The following is an 18,459-nucleotide window of genomic DNA, read 5'->3' as shown; positions in this document are numbered from 1 at the left end:
ATGTTTTAACCAAAGGCTTGTGGTACTTAGTGCTTCTCTTACAACCCCAGCTTCTTGAATCTGCAGATTCCAGAACGTCACGTTTTTAAAATGCCAGAAAACAAAAAGGCAACAGCAGAGAGCCGAGCCAGAGGCAGGACTAAGGGGCCCAAGGCATGGAAAGCCGGGCTCACGGTTGCTGGGGCCCCACCCGCGGTGCCCGGGAGCCGAGGCTGCGGCATCTAGCGCTGCCTGCCCGGAGCCCCGCGGAGCGCCCCTCCTGCTCTGCCGGGCGCTGGCGGGGCCGGGGCCGGGGCCGCCTCGGGGAGGGCCGGGCGGGGGCGGTGCCAGCGCCCCGTACAAAAGGCGGTGCGCCGCCAGCTCCGAGCCCGCAGCTTTCGGCAGCCGCGAGCACCGAGCCGGGCGTCGAGCGGCGCTCGGCCCCTTCGCGGCGCAGCGTCCCCGCCGCCCGCGGCGCATAAGGCCAAGGCTTTCCGACTTCAGCTACAGTGCTAGCTAAGTCGGGGAAGGCAACACGAAGCGAAGCCGCGCGTCCCTACTTCTCTCGGCACCGGGCAGCGGCGGAGCGGGCCGGCATGGCGCGGGCAGCGGAGCCGGAGGGCCGGCGGCGCGGCGGTCAGTGCGGGCGGGCCGCCTCCAGAGCGGGTCCTGGGCGCGGAGCGGGCGCGGGTGACCGGGCGGGGCTGCCCGCGGGTGGGGAGCACCAAATCGCATCGTGTCCCGGTGGTGCCTCCGCTCTCAGAACGGTGTCCACGGCAGAGAACTGTGCCTGCGGTACCGAAATGCGGTAGATGTGCCCGCATTTGCTTTAGCATCTGTTTCTTATTTCTCATTTAGGATCTGTGATTGCCTATTTTACGTCTGCAAAGTTTCTTCTTTATCTTGGACATGCACTGTCCACTTGGGTAAGTAAAATACTGGCCTGGTAGAAGTAGGATTTGATTAATCTGGCTATGATTTACCTGAGCTTTATTGGTATTTTCCAAAAATCTTCACAAACTAGCACACCACCATAGAGGTCTTGTTACACCACCTTGCCATTAAAAGTCTTCATAATCTTTACAAGATATGCTGCAGTAGGTTTAGTTTTTGCACAGAGTAATGGAGTACTCAATTTTTGGAGGGCCTGGTTCTGTACCTTTTAATGTTTTTAAATAACTGCAGAACCAGTGAAACTTCTTATAGAGGAGCAGAATGAGAGACAGCCCATTGCAGCATATATGTAAAGGACTCATATACTTACTGATGGGATATGCTCAGTGTTTACAATGGACCCATTACTGCCACTCACTAGCTAATTTGTTGAAAGCATCAGGAGTTGTCCTCTGTAAAATCGTTTGCCTCCTGAAATGCTTTCCTTCTGTGCTAGTATAACTTACTATGCCAGCTTTTACTCACTTGAAGAATACTAAAAAAAAGCTACCTTAAAATATGCACTAAAAATAGACAATCTGGTTCTGTTTCACAGAATAAAATTAGGAATATGTGTGTAACATAACACAATCCTAAATCTCCATACAATGGCTTGGTTCAAAATTAAATTGAATGTTTCCACCCATTTTCCTTGTTTTGTGTTTTGGTCCTGCATTTGGACTGGTTTGATGTATGTATTGAGCAAATGGTTGATCTACAGTTACAACACTGCATGCCTAACTGGCAGCTTCTTGCTTTCACTAACCTGAAAGGTCGTACTGATGTTTCTCTTAGTGGAAAAAGGCTTTGGGTGGTATCAAATGTTTGTTTAAACAAGTGCAATATTTTGGCAGTTGTTAATCTTGAAGGAGCTGTTTGGCTCACTGCTTTTTAGAGGTCAGAGTTGTTGCCTCCAACAACTTTTGTCAGTCATGCCCACAAAGTGCCTCACTGGCAATTTGGCCAGCCCTGCTTACTCCTCTCTAAGCAGTGCTTCACAGCTCCGTGGTGGGATTGCTCTGTCCCTGAGTAAAGGTGACTAAGCAGAGTTAGAAAACAATGTTGCACACAGTAACAAATGCTTGACTACAAGATGTCTGTGTAGCAATATTAATGGATACTCCTGGTCATGCCCTGGTGGGTTTTGTGCTGAAAATCTTGGCTCAAAAAACCCTCAGTCAAATCTGCTCAAACAACAGAAGTTATTCTACACCACCTTATTTCGACAGAACTGGGTGCAGGACTTCACCTTTTGTATCTCCTAAGCTTTGGTGTTCCTGTAGCGTGAAGGCTTTTGCTAACAGAACAGTAAACAAATACCTGAATCTTCAGAACTCCAAGTAATAGATCATCTTTGTTTTAGAATGGTTCTGTCCACAATACAAAACCTGAGAGAAGTGGGCTTTTGCTGTAACTAGGAGATCTAATTAGGTTTCTGTGTTACTATGCCATTCCCAAATGCCAAGAGAACCTGTAAATGATTAAACACGTCACATCTCCAGAAATGTTCAGACTTGAACAAAGTCTAGACTCTGTTGGACTCTTGCTTAGTAAAGTATTTGAATGTGTGCCTGGCCTCAGGGATCTTAATAGGCTTGACAACAATGCTGAACTGGAGTCTCAGACCTTACGCTGTTGCTGTCTATCCCTCAGCAAGAAGGAAAGAACAGCATGGAACTGGGTTCACCTTGTGGGTGTCATGCCTAATGCTTCCCAGGAGATCAGTTGATTGCAACTTCCCAGCCTTATCTGTGCCCCTCAGGCCTCAGGAGGCCCGTCAGTAGGTGGTAGCCTGGCTATTCCTCAACTTGTGGCTCAGTTCTGATGTGTGACTGTATACATTCAGTTTAAGGTGATTATAAAGGTGACTATAATTACAGAAAGGGAGGAGCTGTCTTTAAAAGGATAGTGATGCTAAACAGCTGTAGCTATTAAAAAGTTTTGAGATATCCACATTTTGAGACATTTTAAGGTGGGACTAAGGATATGTAATCAAGGTTCTTCCTGTTTCTGAAGACAATATTTGCTGTTCAAATTTCAGTAGATCTTAGCTTGAAATTGCATACCTGCTACAAAGCTCTGCAATTCACTAATATTGTTCTTCTCCTTTATCTTTGCTTATTCTTCATGGTTTTTAATTCTTGAAAGAAAAATCATACTTCCAGGTTGTAATAGCTGTGGTTACCCCAAAAATTATCTCTGTGGGTTGGCCTGAACAAAATACTCTGGGTAAATGTGTTGGATAAAGTTGAACAGTGTTCACAGTCTCTTAAGTGAAGTGTACAGCAAAATCACGATGTCTCTGGAGTCAAAGGAATGTTTCCATGAGTTTGAAGTGAGATTCAGTTTTTCACTCTAACAGTAGTGACTGGCACTGACTTTCACATGCTTAGATTTTTTTTAAAAATGCCTTTTTCATCTTGTCAGAATCCAGTAACTGAGACATTCTGCACAAATAAAAAAACCAAACTTAATATGAAAGTATTTTTTTTGGCTAATTTTTCTAGCTTAATAAACAGTTATCTAGGTTAATTCAGCTGCATATATTTTAAGTGAAATTGTATAAAATACCACCTCAGGTCATACTAAGTTTAAGTGAAAGCTGGACTTGGGAAATTATATGCCTGTGGATTCATTGCTGGCATGTGTTCTATGAATTTATACTAACTAACCATGGAATGTAAGCAGAACATATTTACAGCAGACCTTAGGTGTCTCTTGAGTGAAAAATGGTTTATAATATATGAGAGGAGACATGCAAGACGATCATGTTTATAGTAGCATTTGTCACTGGATTTAGTTTAAAAAGCATCCAAAATACCCCACGGTTTTTATTTGGACGGATTAAATTTTTCTTTCCATGATTGGAATATAATTTTTTTCATCCTGTGGTTAAGGAAATATGTACAAAAGTTTACATGTTACAATGCTTATGGAAATCTCCTTCAGTGAAGTCAAATAACATTAAAAGGCAAATGCTTTTTATGTCTGTACTAAGCTGAAGACTAATCACACTTTGCAATTATTTTGACCCTTCAAATAGTATGCTTTTTGTGTATCTCTTGACTGCTGTGTTACATGGTAAGTTAGATTTGGCAGGCTTTGATTTTTAAAAGTACTTTTATGTTACATCTCCCCCAGCCCTTCTTACTATTTGAGGTCCTTAGAAATTTGTACTCTTTGCTGTATCACATAGCAGTTGTTTATTTAAGATAAGTCAGCAGAAGAAAACAGTTTCATGTTTGGTTTGTAGAAGACTAATGTTAGGGACCCTTATTAAACAACCTGTGTGCCCCAGAATGGTATAAATGATTTCTATTCATCTGCTTTATTACTGATTACATAAAGCATTTTCTGTCATGCACTGCTTGCAATATGTTTAAAAGTAAAGTGAGATGTGACAACAAAAGCCTCCATGTATTTATTGGCAAACCTAAAAATGTTTTGAGCAGTATGAAAATTACTTCACTTGGATGTGTTTAACAGTTGAGGCTTCCTTTTTGTACCTGTAGCAAGTGGTATCAGAACATGAACATGTTATATTCTAAATACTAGGTTAAATGGGCAATAGGCTAAATGGGCTGAACTAGCAGTGAGTTTACGATAAGTTAAATGAGCTCCGCTGTTCTACCTCCTCTGAGTAATATGCCAGTGGTTAACACTAAAGACAGCTGAAGTCCATTGATTTCAGAAACTACAGTTAACATTTACCCATATCTATCCTGAATTGTATGATGACTTGTTTTCACTTGACTCACTTCTGTGTTATAAAGCAGGACTTAAGCTTTGATCATCTAAGAGCAAACTTCTGTCTTGAAAAGATATTTAAATAGTGATTGGTAAATCTGTTGTTAATATTTGATCTGTGGAGAACTTGTATAAGCTTTTTGAGGTTTTTTTTGATGTGGTCGGTGACAGACTTTGCCCAGTAATATAATAATAGAAAATATCTGGGATTTTTGGATTTGTGGTATTACTGTAATGATCTACTTGATTAGGATAGATGATCTTAGTGATACTGGGATAAAATCCATGGTGACAGGATGTAGCAATCAAAAAACCAACAACCACAAAAGAAACCCACATCACCTCTGTATGTGTAACAAACCTTTATTTTAGTACAGACTTTTGACAGGGCTTTAGTAAAATAGTGAACTTGTGTGCTTCTAAAAGTGCAACCGGTAATGTTGCGTATGTTCTCTTATCCTTAAAGGGAGATCGTATGTGGCATTTTGCCGTGTCTGTATTCCTGGTTGAACTTTATGGAAACAGCTTACTCCTGACTGCTGTCTATGGCCTGGTTGTGGCTGGATCAGTTCTTCTCCTGGGAGCCCTTATTGGAGACTGGGTGGACAAGAACTCCAGGCTCAAAGGTTAGATGCCTAGAGCAGGTTATTTACTTTACAGATGGATCGAATTCATGTTAAAAAGGTGAAGCTGACAGACTGACTTTCTCAAGTCAGTTATGAGAATGGGCTTGCTCATCTCCTTTAAGAAAGGCAGAGTGGTTTCAGAGTGGTGATGGTTATACAAAGATACTCTCAAAGACAGGAGGAAAACAGTTTTAAGTCACGATATGCTATTACTCAGCCTAAACCCATGATGTGTAGAGATGTATGGAAACACAAAAGGTAAAAATGTGTAACTTTAGGACTACAGACCAAGTTCTTCTTACATTATAACACTAACATACACTTGTATTATTTGTTGTCTTCTGTCCGGATACAAACATCTTTCACTTAAGTGTAAACACACTGCATTTGTGTTATGCATATTGTAACTATATGCTCTAGTCTGTTTTATAATTAAAATGGGATCAAGTTCCTCAAATGAATTTTTACTTCCCAAAAACTTTCAGAATGGTATCCCGTCCATGGTAGGTTGAAGATGAATTTTAGAGGCTTGAGCTAGGTTTTCACTACTTGAAACATACTGTCAGCATTTAAACAGGGACTTAGATTGAGAGAAGACCTACTTGGACTGTAAATCAAGAGCTATGAAGTTACATTAGACATTAGTTTGTTTCTCTAAGACAATGGAAGATTCAGAATCTACTATGAAGTATACTTTTGCCACTTACATTTTGGGGGAGACTAGAAAAATAAAGTTATTTTAAAAATATGTGCATGTTCCTTAATTTTATCTGCCTTAAGGCTGTAATTAGCTCATTCTTATGTTCATAACTGTTGCTCTCTGTTTGGTTTTAAACAGTGGCCCAGACATCCTTGGTTGTGCAGAATTCATCTGTCATCCTGTGTGGGGTTATCCTGATGATTATCTTCTTGTTTAAGACACAGCTCTTGACATTATACCATGGATGGCTTCTTGTGAGTGCTTGAACTTGTTGATAAATTCATTTACAAAGAAACTTTGGGGAGCATGAGAAATGGATGAATTTTTATCTTTTTCTCTAATCTGTATCGGCATTTCTGGGAGCTAAAACTGGCAAATGAAACTGCACTGGTTAGGTAAACAGAGATGAAGATTGTTTTCTGCCAGGAATTGTAGACTTGATCTTGTTTTGTCTGAAGAATAATGCTAAAATGTATGGAATCAAATACAAAAGTCTTTTCTGTTTGTGTACAAAGTGGAGATCTCCATCGGTTTTCTCACCTTGTAACTCTTTCCCCTCATCTCTCTAGACGTTGTGCTATATCCTGGTTATCACAATAGCAAATATTGCCAATTTGGCCAGCACTGCCACAGCGATCACAATTCAGAGGGACTGGATTGTTGTGGTTGCAGGGGAAGACAGAAGCAAACTGGCAGGTGAAATATGTTGCCTTTATAATACCTTGCATGTCTTACTTTCCAAGATTGATTTTTTTTCTTTTTTCTTTTTTCTTTTTTTTTTTTTAAGACTAGAGTTTTGCAGAAATCAGTACATCTTTGAATTCCAGATATTATGAGAATACATCAGGTAAAAGGGCAGCCTTTATTTTGCTCTTCCTTACTATGGACTACAGCTACTGAGATCACAAATTACTGTTGTGGTTACAATTCAGTTAGGCATCCCCAAACTTGTTTTGCCCTCCTCTTAGTCCTGCTGCAACTCTGTTAGGAAAACTAGTCTTGCTGAACAAGCCAAGTGTTGCAATACTTTATTTTTAGGTCCCTGGAATGAAACAGAGAACTCTTGCGTAACTGGGCTCCTCTCATAGGGATCAAAGAAAGAGATGCATGAGAATGAAGTCCAGAACAGTTAAGTAGGTGTACTAGGAAATTGCCAGTAGGTAATACTGTGCATGCAGGCACATTTGAAACCTTGCATTTCTCTAGCATTCCATGTCTAACTCAGAGCTGTGAACACTTTCCTTCAGCTGGAATTGGAAGCTCTGCTTTCCTTTCACGTCTGATGCTTTTGAGCATAGACTACAGACTAAATAATCTTTTCCCCCTGTGCCTTGCACTTGCATGGTGACATTGATACTACTAGGAGAGAGAATTCATTCATGTTCTATTGCTGTTTGGTAGTCATGATGCTACTTGGATGTGAGAGATTGGGAATCTCACCAAGGATACACAAAGCAATTTACATAAAAGGGTGTACAACAGGTCTTTGGCTGTCCTGCTGCTCTGATTGTAACAGACAGTGTGGGAAGCAGCATTTTTTTGTGATTAATTTGGTCAGACTATATGGGCTCTGAATCAACCCCATAAGGGGACTTAAGCCTTCTCAGACTGAGGAACTGATACTGAACTGCAAACAAGGCACAGAGCAGTTTAACAATATGAAGAACTCTATAGGTCACTAACTCTGGAACTAAAGTTTAAGTCTGACATAGTTTAGATACCTTCAGGCTTAGACAGCATTTCAGCTTCTGGACCCTAAATTTTCTATGAAGCTGCCTAAATTGCCCATAAAGTTCATAGTCCTTTTAGAAATTTGAGCCCTGTATTCCAGATTTTTACTTGAGTTTATCTCCACTGAAGGAGTATTACTTACCCATCTCATCCAGGAAAGGCTAATTCTTAGATGCATTAAGTGTCATACTTTTATTTCCCAGTCTACAGGTTATACTCCCTAGTCTTTTTATTTTGACCCTGCAGTGCCTTTCTAGGTCATGCCTTTTGTAGAGCAGCAATACAGGTGAACTTTCTTCATGCATGTGAATCACAGGTACAAAAATAGCAGCTATCTGTAAGAGTCTTAGGTTAATGAGAACTATTAAAACTTGTGTCAGACCTTATTCAGCAAATCATCTCCCCCATCCCTGTCCCATATACTACACATGAGATAAAGTACAGATCACACCTGCAGAGAGCTGCTGGCTGGGAGTCAATCCTGCCTCTTTACTGCTTCATGAGCTCAGGCACAATTGTATGACCACTTACATTTTTGTACTGAGAAATCAGGCAAGAGGTTACTGTAAGTTCTCATGCGACTTGATTGAAGAATGAAAACCACTGAATTAAGCACCTTAGTTCAACAGATTTATCTAAAGCATTCCTTTTAGGCTGAATAGTCTTGTTTTCTGTTTAATCGTGGTGTAACTTGGATGCTGTTGGAATTCCTAACTTTAAAAAAAAAATTAAGTGCTGACACTGACTTTGCAGAAAATACTGTTGTCCACCTCTGCGCTGTTACCTTTCCTCAAAGAGAACTCTTAGCTATGCAGGTTAGTGGAACAGGGAAATAAAAAAGTTACCTTAACTCTACTTCGTTGCCCTTGGCAGTTTTCCTATTCACTCTTTGTACCTTTTCTGAGTGGAATTATTAGCTTCCTCAAATAACTCAAAAAACAAAGGTTAGTTCTTGGAATTTTTAAAGCCAAATATTATGCAAGTATCTAACTTAACTACTTGACTGAGGGTTAACATTGAATTGACTTGGAATTTTAAATAGAGTAACCTGAATGTTTCTTTGAATGGCAAGGAGTAATTCTCTAAAAGATTCAATAAAGCAGCTTCATACTCATGTAGAATTTCACTTGCCCTTCAAAAGCTCTAATTTTATTGTAGGACTCTAAAAGGGTGAAACCCTTTCACATGTGAAACCACTGAGTGTCTAGCAACTTTTAGGAGTGGAAGAATGGCACTATTAAGTGGAAACTTACAGGAACCCAGACAGTTTAATGACAGTAAAGTAGATAAGATTGAGCAGGGTGAGGCATTTCCTAGCAGCAAATGAACAGATGCATTTGTGCTGAGAATGAGCTGCTTGTTTTGACTGTAAACATCAAAGGACCAGAAAGGAGTGAGGACTTTGCTCAGTAAGATCTAAGTACACCTACAGCTGCCATCAACCAGTGTGACTTAACAAGGAAATGTAAAGCCATTTCAAAATTCTGCTGCCATCATGGTGGTACTGTGGCCACCAGCTATTAGAATTAAATAGAGGAGACTAAGAAATACATGTTCCAGTGTTGGGAGATAGATTACTATCTTCACAAGAAACAATTCCACCTTATGAGATTCCTGGAGTTGTGCATGCTAGGTTTGAGTGTTACAGGGATAGAGCTAGGAGTCCACAGTATCAGTGCTGTGTAAAAGTGATCTGAATGATACCATGATGAACAGTTCTACCTGATCTCATGATGAACAGGATTATGCTGCCACTGTAAACCCAGCATGCTAAACCTGAAAGACCTCACACAGGCGAAACTAACAGCAGCAGGGATTTAGCTTACAAACACCTTGGTTGCTTGCAGAGAACTTAAACATTGAAATAGTCTGTAGGTGCCTCTGGTTACTCCTGCTGGAATCACTTACAGGTGGAGCAAGACTTGTAGCTTTACCTTTATACATGTGCAATTCACAATTATGTTAGTGAAAATTTCGCTGTAAGTGTTCACCAATCATTTCATATCATCAAATCATTTCTGACAGATATGAATGCCACAATAAGAAGAATTGATCAGTTGACCAATATCTTGGCCCCAATGGCTGTTGGTCAGATAATGACATTTGGCTCCCCGATGATTGGCTGTGGATTCATTTCTGGCTGGAACCTGATGTCGATGTGTGTGGAATATCTGCTGCTCTGGAAGGTTTATCAGAAAACCCCTACTCTGGCTCACAAATCTGCAAAAGTTGAAGCATCAGAACTGAAACAGCTGAATGTAAAGAAAGGTATTGAAAACACAGAAGTAACTATTCAAATTCATTGTATATTCATTGCATCAGTCAAGCCAAGCATTGACTTTTGATTTCCACAGGCACTGCTTTGAGGTTATATATCTTTCTACTTGTAGCTTGGAGATTTCATGTTTGGGGTATAGATACCAGAGACTCTAATCTAAGTAACAATACTCAGCTTTTTGAGGAATTCCATAAAATGCAGCCAAAGAATTAATTCTCTCCTCTTCATTAATGCCTTAGAGTTACAGTCTGCCCTGTAACTTCAGGCTGACCATAAAGAATGTTCCTATCCATCTGTACTATAGCTAAGGAGCTGGACCAGATCCTTGGCTCTGTAGTGTCTACAGCCTCTGTAAGACTGTTCCTTGCTAACTTATCTCTGCTTACACATAGTACTAACAGGCTTTTGGGAGGTTGCAGAATAGATGGTCATATTTCTATTGTGACATGATTGAATGATTTTTACATGCGCCAGGGAACGATGGAGGAAAAAAAAGAAACTCTTTTGGCCTTCAGTTCTGCTTCCTTGGTCAAGTAGTCCAAGTGGGATATGCAGTGTAGATGACTGTGGCTATTACTATAAGATTACTATTACTGTATCAATAAGAAATTGATACTAACACTACTTCAGGTAGTCTTAATACCAGAAATTAAAATTGTTTCAGAAACAGACTTTTTATTGTGAAGTATTGGAAATGTCAGATGCTGAAATACTAAACTTAAGTGTTTCCCCATTTTTAAGGTAGCAGTATATGAATACTATTGAAAGCTCATGTTATGGGCTCCCAGCTACAACAGGCTGTGGGTTTTTGTTTGGGTTTTTGTTGTTTTTTTGGTTTTTTTTTTGAAATACAAAGAATTCCTGGATTTCGTTTAAATACTAGCTAACAATCTTGTCTCAATATATTGTGAGTTAGAAAGCTGCTATTAAAAGTACTGAAGAGATCTATCTTCCCACCCATCAGATCCATGGTGGTAATAGCTGGTCCAGTAAGCTGTTGGACCAGGCTGATGGCACTCTAGTATTAGAGAACAAGAGAGTGTAGAAGGCTCCATAGCTTTGGAACAGGCTATTATATACTTCTGGAGAATGAAGGATTTAGCAAATGTCAATAAGTAGGAAATGCTTCTTCATCTTTGCTATTGCAGTATTCTGATTTCATTAGAAGAATTCTGTTTTTAAAAGTTGCTGAAGTACTTCATGTGTCTCACTTGCTGTATGTGAAGTTAGTTTTGAACTTAACAGTGTAAAAACACTGCTCAGGCATTTAGACATTTGTGGAATTTCTATCCTCCTTACTAGTGTAAATACTGCTGTGAGTTTTTGGATTTTTGTTTGGGACCAGTGGAAGTGCCTTTTTCCTTTATTACAGTGAGAATGGAATTGTAGAAATGCATAGTCTGAGATTTTGGTGGGGTTTTTTTTTGTTTTGGTTTTTTTTTTTTTTTTTGAAGTCAAGCTTTGAAAGCTTTTGGCTCTGGACAGGCTTCAGCCTTGGTTCTTCTGCCATGACATGAGGTACTGAGAGATGTTTAAGTATTCCCTTCTTTTTTCAGTCAGTGCTTTTAAGCATACAAAGCTGTGTGACATTGGCAATCATTAGGCAGATGATTTCCCTATGGAACTGGAGCATTCAGTCACAAGTCTAGAAGCAGGCAATGCTTTCTCCTATCACTGTTTCATTAAATAAATTGATAGGGATAAACTTGATCTTACTCCCTAGGTAGGATTTAAGAATGCTTTAAATGATTTAATTTAGGTAATTAAGAGAAAGCTTGGTAGTGGAGTTTGACTGATGCACTTCTGCAGTAGCAAACTTAGTGTAAACAATTGTCTGTCACTTTACACTGTGCGCTTTGCTGGCAGGAGTGTATCTGACAGCTCCATTTCTGTTTACAGAGAGTGACATGAAACCCACTGAAGGAGTGCAGTTAATTATTGAGAAAGATGTAACTGGCTTTGAGCCCCAGCAGGAGAAGGAAGTCGGCTGTGCTACCCGGATTGCTGAACCTTTCATAACGTTCCGGGATGGATGGGTTGCGTACTACAACCAGCCAGTGTTCCTTGCAGGCATGGGCCTTGCATTTCTCTATATGACTGTTCTGGGATTCGATTGTATCACTACAGGCTATGCATACACTCAGGGGCTGAGTGGCTCTGTGCTAAGCCTCCTCATGGGTGCCTCAGCAGTCACTGGAATCATGGGAACAGTAGCCTTCACTTGGCTTCGGCGCAAATGTGGCCTCATTCGTACGGGCCTTATTTCTGGAGTTGCTCAGTTTGCTTGTTTGATCTTATGTGCCATCTCTGTATTTATGCCTGGAAGTCCTATGGATTTGACTGTTTCCCCGTTTGCTGACATCAGTGCCAGGCTGTTTGAAAATGAAGCATTGCCTACTATAGCATCTCCAGAACCTGAAATGATTTTTGCAACTGGAACGCCCAACTTGTTAAATGGGTCTGTTGCTCCTGATAACAGTGACCCAGAGATGAGTCCTGAGTCTGTGCCTTTAATCTCTGTTAGTCTCCTGTTTACAGGAGTCATTGCTGCTAGAGTTGGTAAGTGTTATGTCTCTATTACAATTTGGTTTATTATCTGCTTTTAATTCTAAAAATTATAGTGCCTGTCAACTAAATACAATTGATTTTAGAATTAGAGGCTATAATTGAAGTGTTACATTGTGTTTCTGGGGCTAGTTGATTATGCTTTACATAAAAAGGAAATGATCCTGCAATAGTATCACCAGGGTGAAGACTGCAGTACTAATTCCATGTATATTGTATGTCACTAGTAGGAGAAAATTTACCACATTTGGAGATGATTGTAACATATTTTTTTGGAAAGCTCATCTCGAAATGATTATTGTTCACAACCAAATGAAACCACTTGTTACTAGGAAACAGAGCTAAACACATCTGCTATGAAAACCTTTAAATTTCACAGTTTACTAAATTAATCCACATATTAAAATTGTCTAATCTTGGACTTCAGAAGGGAAGCTTTGATTTGGATGACAGCCTAATTTTTTGAGGAATTGTTGGTTAGCATAGTGTTAGTATCTGTCAACAGAATAGGCAGTCAAATATATAAATGTAATGAACCATAATGGTTATCTGTAGAATCTTTATACTCAGTTTCTGCAGTTAGTTTTTGCTGAATTCTGAAGGAATAAAATACTTGATTCATATGTATTATGTTTGTTTGCAAGATAAGCTTCTAAAGCTGAATCACAGACTAAACCAGTATGGAAGCTAGTGTCAATCATTTAAAATTATTGAGTATTCTGCATAGTTTAAAAAAGATTTGATTTTTTTGAAAAACATTTTGTCCAGAGCCTTAGTGATTGCAGCTAGCATGAATACACTGTAAATAGCTGTAAGCCAGCTATTTAAGCAAGGAAAGGATGAGTAAAACATTGGCTTGATAGTCATGGTGAAACAGGATGTGACAGGCAACTTAATGTGTAAAGTTGTATGTATTATTTCAGGAAATTTTTGCGAAAGGAAAGTAAATTGCTCTTGACTGTGAGCATGAAACCAGTTCTAGTTAACAAGAGGATATCTTAGCCTGTGCATTTTTGGCAGAAGTGAGTTCTTGGAAGGATGAATTGAATTGTGCTAGTGATGAGTTTGCCATGAGAAGCCCAGCTGTATGGATAACTGTTTTTTCTCTCCATAGGCCTTTGGTCCTTCGATTTGACTGTCACACAGTTACTCCAAGAAAACGTCATAGAATCTGAAAGAGGCATCATAAATGGTGTCCAAAACTCCATGAATTATCTTCTTGACTTGCTGCACTTCATCATGGTCATCTTGGCCCCAAACCCTGAAGCTTTTGGCTTATTGGTGCTAATTTCTGTGTCTTTTGTTGCAATGGGCCACATAATGTACTTCAGATTTGCCCAGAAAAGCTTGGGAAAACAACTTTTTGTTTGTCACACTCCTGATCCCAAAGCAGCCCCTGACAGTTCACCACCTGGTAATACATCTACTGTCTGAAAGGATCCACTTCTCTTACTAACTTTGCTTCACAAATATCATGGTTAAGCAAATATACTTCCTTTTATGAACCTGCCTGAGGTGTTTCTCTAGAGTTCAATGCATAACTTAGCTGTCTGGGGAAGCTGTCCCAAGAGGGAAAATTCCTATTACAGTGACTCTGTAAATGTTTCATGTTTGGCAGAGGACAGCCTGGTTGGATCTTGACAGCTGCCGTATCAAAGGTTCCCCACAAGTCATATGTCTGGTGTTTGATCACAAAAATACTGTTCAAGTTCCATTGCTGACCCCCACAGTGATGCTGTTAAGTGGTTATACATACCCACTTAACTCATGAATTCTGAATAATTCTTGTGTGCATTGCATAAAATGTTTGTTCTTTTTCTTAGTTACTTTAGAATAACTTTTTATGCAGTGTTTGGTTGGTTGGAGTTTTTCTCCAATATTCTTTTACCATGAACAGTTCTGCTCACCTATCTTCTTAAATTGGTATAAACATTCTCTGTAAACATTAGACTTCAATGGTCCTTGTGGGTTGGTCCCTTCTAACTCACAATATTCTATGATTCTTCTTGGATTCTTCAAGTGGACTTGATTTTTTTTTTTCCAAAACCTTTATAGTATTTTTTGTTTTGGTTTAACTTTATGGAAACACCTTTGCAGGTTTTTTGCATGTTTCCTTACAAATTAGACAAGTGTTAGGTGCAAGATATTGTATTACACTTTTGTTTCACTTCATAGAGTAAAACAGCCTCATTTAGCAGAAGCTATTGATGTAATATTACAAAGCACAAATTGTAAGTGGCAGGTTTGCTCGGGTTTGCTGTAACAGAAAGTGCTAAGGTCAGGAGTACTGGTACAGAAAGATAAATTCTAGTGCTTAGTTTTTGCCTCAGAGTACAAGCAGCTTTAGTTGATTTTCCAATATATCAGGCTTTAACAGGGTTTCTGAAAACAATTGCATTTGAAAATAGTTAACATTTCATTCAAAAGGTGGATTACTTGCATTTATCTGATGTGTATGTGAATTTTGACTTTGTTCTAAAATACTGCTAAACCAGTGAGATGGTGGACTGAGAGGCCTTCTAAAGCAACTTCAGAGCAATGAAAATATGTCCCTCTGTTTAATAAGTTCTTGCTTTTTTTTTTTTGGTTTTGTTTTGTTTTTTTATTACCCTGCATGCGTACTAACACAGTACTTCCATAGTCATTAACCCTATGTGCACTTTTGTGGAAACTATGCACTTTGCTTTCTCAGTAGAGTTGAACCTGGTGGTGTTCTGAGTTTTCCTATGGCTTGGCAGTCTGACTTCTAAATTTAAATATTGGTAAAATGTTTGTTTGCAAAATAAGTAGCATGTGAAAACATAATGTTAGCAACTTGTGAAAAGCATCCTCTGTAACTTTTAAGGGTTTTTTTTTAATTTTAGGTACTGTCCTTCACAGTCATATATGTTGCCAGACTTCAACCCTGGAATATGTGTGAACTCCATTGAAACTAAAGGCGTGACACCAGGGCTGAATCTAGGCCTGACTACAAAAGTCATCACAACTTTTGTAACAATTACATTATCTATCAAAGAATGTAAAGAACCTCTAGTGGCTTTTGTCTCAGATACAATGTTTTGTAAGAGGTGTGAAATGGAATGAATGGTATTCCAATGTACAACCAATGGACTTGGAGCCCATAGCTTTCAATAACTGGATGTAATGATTTTTCTCCTCTAATGGACCAAACCTAATAATTACTCTATTTGCTGAAAGCTTCTCAGGGATGTTTTCACTAGGTTTATAAGTGTTTATAGTTTGACCAATCATTTGGATTTTGTTTAGATATAATAAAGAAAAAGATGTAATTTAGAGTAGGTTTAAAATTTGTGACTCAGTCCTGAGTGTAACTTAAGGAAAAGGGAATTTTGGCATCAGCAGAATTTGTCAGAAGACAAATAAAACAAGCTTATGTAGATTTGTAGAGTAAACATGTCCAAAGGATAGCCTTATGTGGTATATGATAAGTACACTAGTAAATAAAATAGCTCTGATTTGCCAAATATATTTTTTCATGTGTATCTAATCTAAATTGGGACCAGATTTTAATATTGTTAAATGTAAATAGAGGTAGTCCAGATGTCAGTGAATGTCTCTATACTGCACTTTGAAAAACATCTGAATGCCACTGTATGTCTTGGACTCACTGGCCATCAGGGAAACAAAGCTGAAAATGCAGCTTTTTTTTTTGCACTGTCTACAGTGCACAGAACCCAGGGTGCCTAAAATTTAATGCTGTAGCACTAAGCACCAGACATCCCAGAGAGGATGTATTCCTGAAGTCTAGAGAGCTCCAAAAAATGACAAATAGAGCTGGGAGCATGCCATGTTCCTGCCTGTTCCCCAAGGCTTTTTTTCTTTCTTCAAGAACAATTTAGTCTTGTTTAATTTGAGTAGCAATTTGTTTCATAAATAGTTCCACTAGATAGTGCAGTACTATTGGGAGAGGACTGGAGCTTTGTATTTTGTAAACATGATGTGGTTAGGATTCATATGTGCACATCACAGCTGGAAGGCAAGACAATCCTAAAATAGAAACGTGAATGCTAGTTTTAAGAGGAATAAGGAGGTTTAAATTGGAAAACTTGTGTATATTGGTCTGTGTTGGATATCAAAAAAGGTATGCTGCTTGAGCACAGCCCATTTGTGTGCGAGTCCAAGATGTGTGCAGACACCTGTCCTCAGTAGTGCTTTGAAGCAGTGTGGAGCCTGAAGTCTTACTTAGCAGGACTTTCATTAAGTAAGCATTTTTGGCCTTGTATTTATTTATTTTTTTTAAAAAATGTCCAAATTGGATGAAAACTGCCCTTAAAAATGTACGCACTAGAAATCAATCTTACCAGAATATTTTATTATACAACCTTATGCTGGACATAGTATTGATTTATGTATTACTATTGTTAAAGCTAATTAATAAATTTGCATAAAAACTTATTTGTCCTGTATTTTTCAGTTTGTGGGTATCTTGGTATGCTACACTTAGCATGGATTTTGAGCAGATAACTTGTTTTGTAAGATGGGTTGGAACAGCCATGAAGCACAAAGAAATAGCATTAAGGAGGATACAAACAACAAATGTAGTCAAGATCTTCCAATGACCCTGTAACTCTTTGGTGAATTGCTTTTATTTACTGTCCACTGTGGTAAGTTAAGACACAATAGATGAAGGTCTTGCAACCTCAGCCTGGGCCTTGCACTGGTGATAGAACAGTTTTGTGTCTTGGCCTGCTGAGCAAAAGAAGGCAAATGATACCTTCCCGTGTATCTTTACCATACTGAATTTGAGATGATGGCCTTCTGTAGCAGCAGCCTGTAGGTGAGAGCCCTAGGCATAGGAGTGGTCACAAATAAATGCAGTATTTTTAGTAGTCAAGTACATTTCAAGGCTAAACCGAGATTGTTTCATATAGGACTGCTTCTGGCTTTGTGTATTTAAGATATGTTTGCACAAAGAATTGATCTTTATAGACGTTTCATTAGTTCACTAGGAGTTTTCTGAACTGATTCCTCTTTGAACTAAGATTTTCCTAGAAACAGACCTTTATGGTTTGTCCCCAGTTGTTAATGTTTGCCTTCTTCACTGCCCCTTACAAATTAAGATGTGTTAGAATACTGACTTGAAAATGTAGGTACACCTATCCACACCTGTAAATATAAAAGTAAAAAGAAAAAGATTTGTGAATGGTATTGTGTACTTAATAGGTAAAGAACACTTCTTTAAACTGAAGAAGTCCCTTCACAATTTACTATTTGATGGTTTCACTGTTTTTTTCACTCAGCATTTTGCAAAGTTCTGAGTTTTTAAAGCCCCTGTGGAATTCACTGTTCAGCAACCAAAGGTAGAATGATTGGAGATACCTACTGCTGTTTGTTTGCTTGTTGCACTACTTGGCTTACCAGGTAGTTGAGATACCTGTGGAGGGGAAGGTGTATTGTATAATATGTATTGGATTCTTCCGCTCTGAAAGATTTAACTACTTTTGTTTTCAAAAGCATTTTCTTAAAGTGAGCACTGGTAATGGGGTGTGAAAGTTGGATCTTGTTAAAGAAAAGCAGTGAACTCAGACCCTTCACTCTAAACTGTTTTGTTTCTTTAGTGAGAAATCTGACTCAGAAATTTCAAAGGAGTAAGTAGGTTCATATCTAGTAATTTTAAAATACTGCAGTCACTGCAGTATTTGCTTCTGTAAAATATGTGGTAGATGTCCTAGGAATCAGAGTGAAGACTGTTCCTGCTAGGGAAGAGTTCAACTAGTAGATGTGGCTTTTCTGGATCTAGCGTTGTGGAGGTAGTAATGCCTTTCTATCTGCCTCAAGGCTGGCCTGCTTTCAGGTTCTCCAGGAATATATTGTGCTGTACTCTACATTCATGTCTTTCTCAAGTACTTAGTACTAGAGAAGTTAGTAAGTGTTAGAGT

At 39.0% G+C, this 18,459-nt stretch overlaps 1 protein-coding gene across 1 annotated transcript; it reads left to right on the top strand.

Annotated features, from left to right (window-relative positions):
• The first annotated feature begins 379 nt into the window (after positions 1–379).
• Positions 380–16,975, top strand: SLC40A1 (solute carrier family 40 member 1). The gene is made up of 8 exons (XM_069021946.1): positions 380–615; positions 838–905; positions 5,126–5,285; positions 6,124–6,239; positions 6,555–6,681; positions 9,742–9,984; positions 11,894–12,553; positions 13,674–16,975. The coding sequence occupies exons 1-8, from the start codon at positions 576–578 to the stop codon at positions 13,991–13,993; spliced, it is 1,734 nt and encodes a 577-aa protein (XP_068878047.1). The 5' UTR covers positions 380–575; the 3' UTR covers positions 13,994–16,975.
• The last annotated feature ends 1,484 nt before the right edge of the window (positions 16,976–18,459 follow it).

The sequence above is a fragment of the Aphelocoma coerulescens genome, chromosome 7 (assembly GCF_041296385.1).
Source record: "Aphelocoma coerulescens isolate FSJ_1873_10779 chromosome 7, UR_Acoe_1.0, whole genome shotgun sequence".
Lineage (NCBI taxonomy): Eukaryota > Metazoa > Chordata > Aves > Passeriformes > Corvidae > Aphelocoma > Aphelocoma coerulescens.
This window is presented reverse-complemented; position numbering and strand designations above follow the sequence as displayed.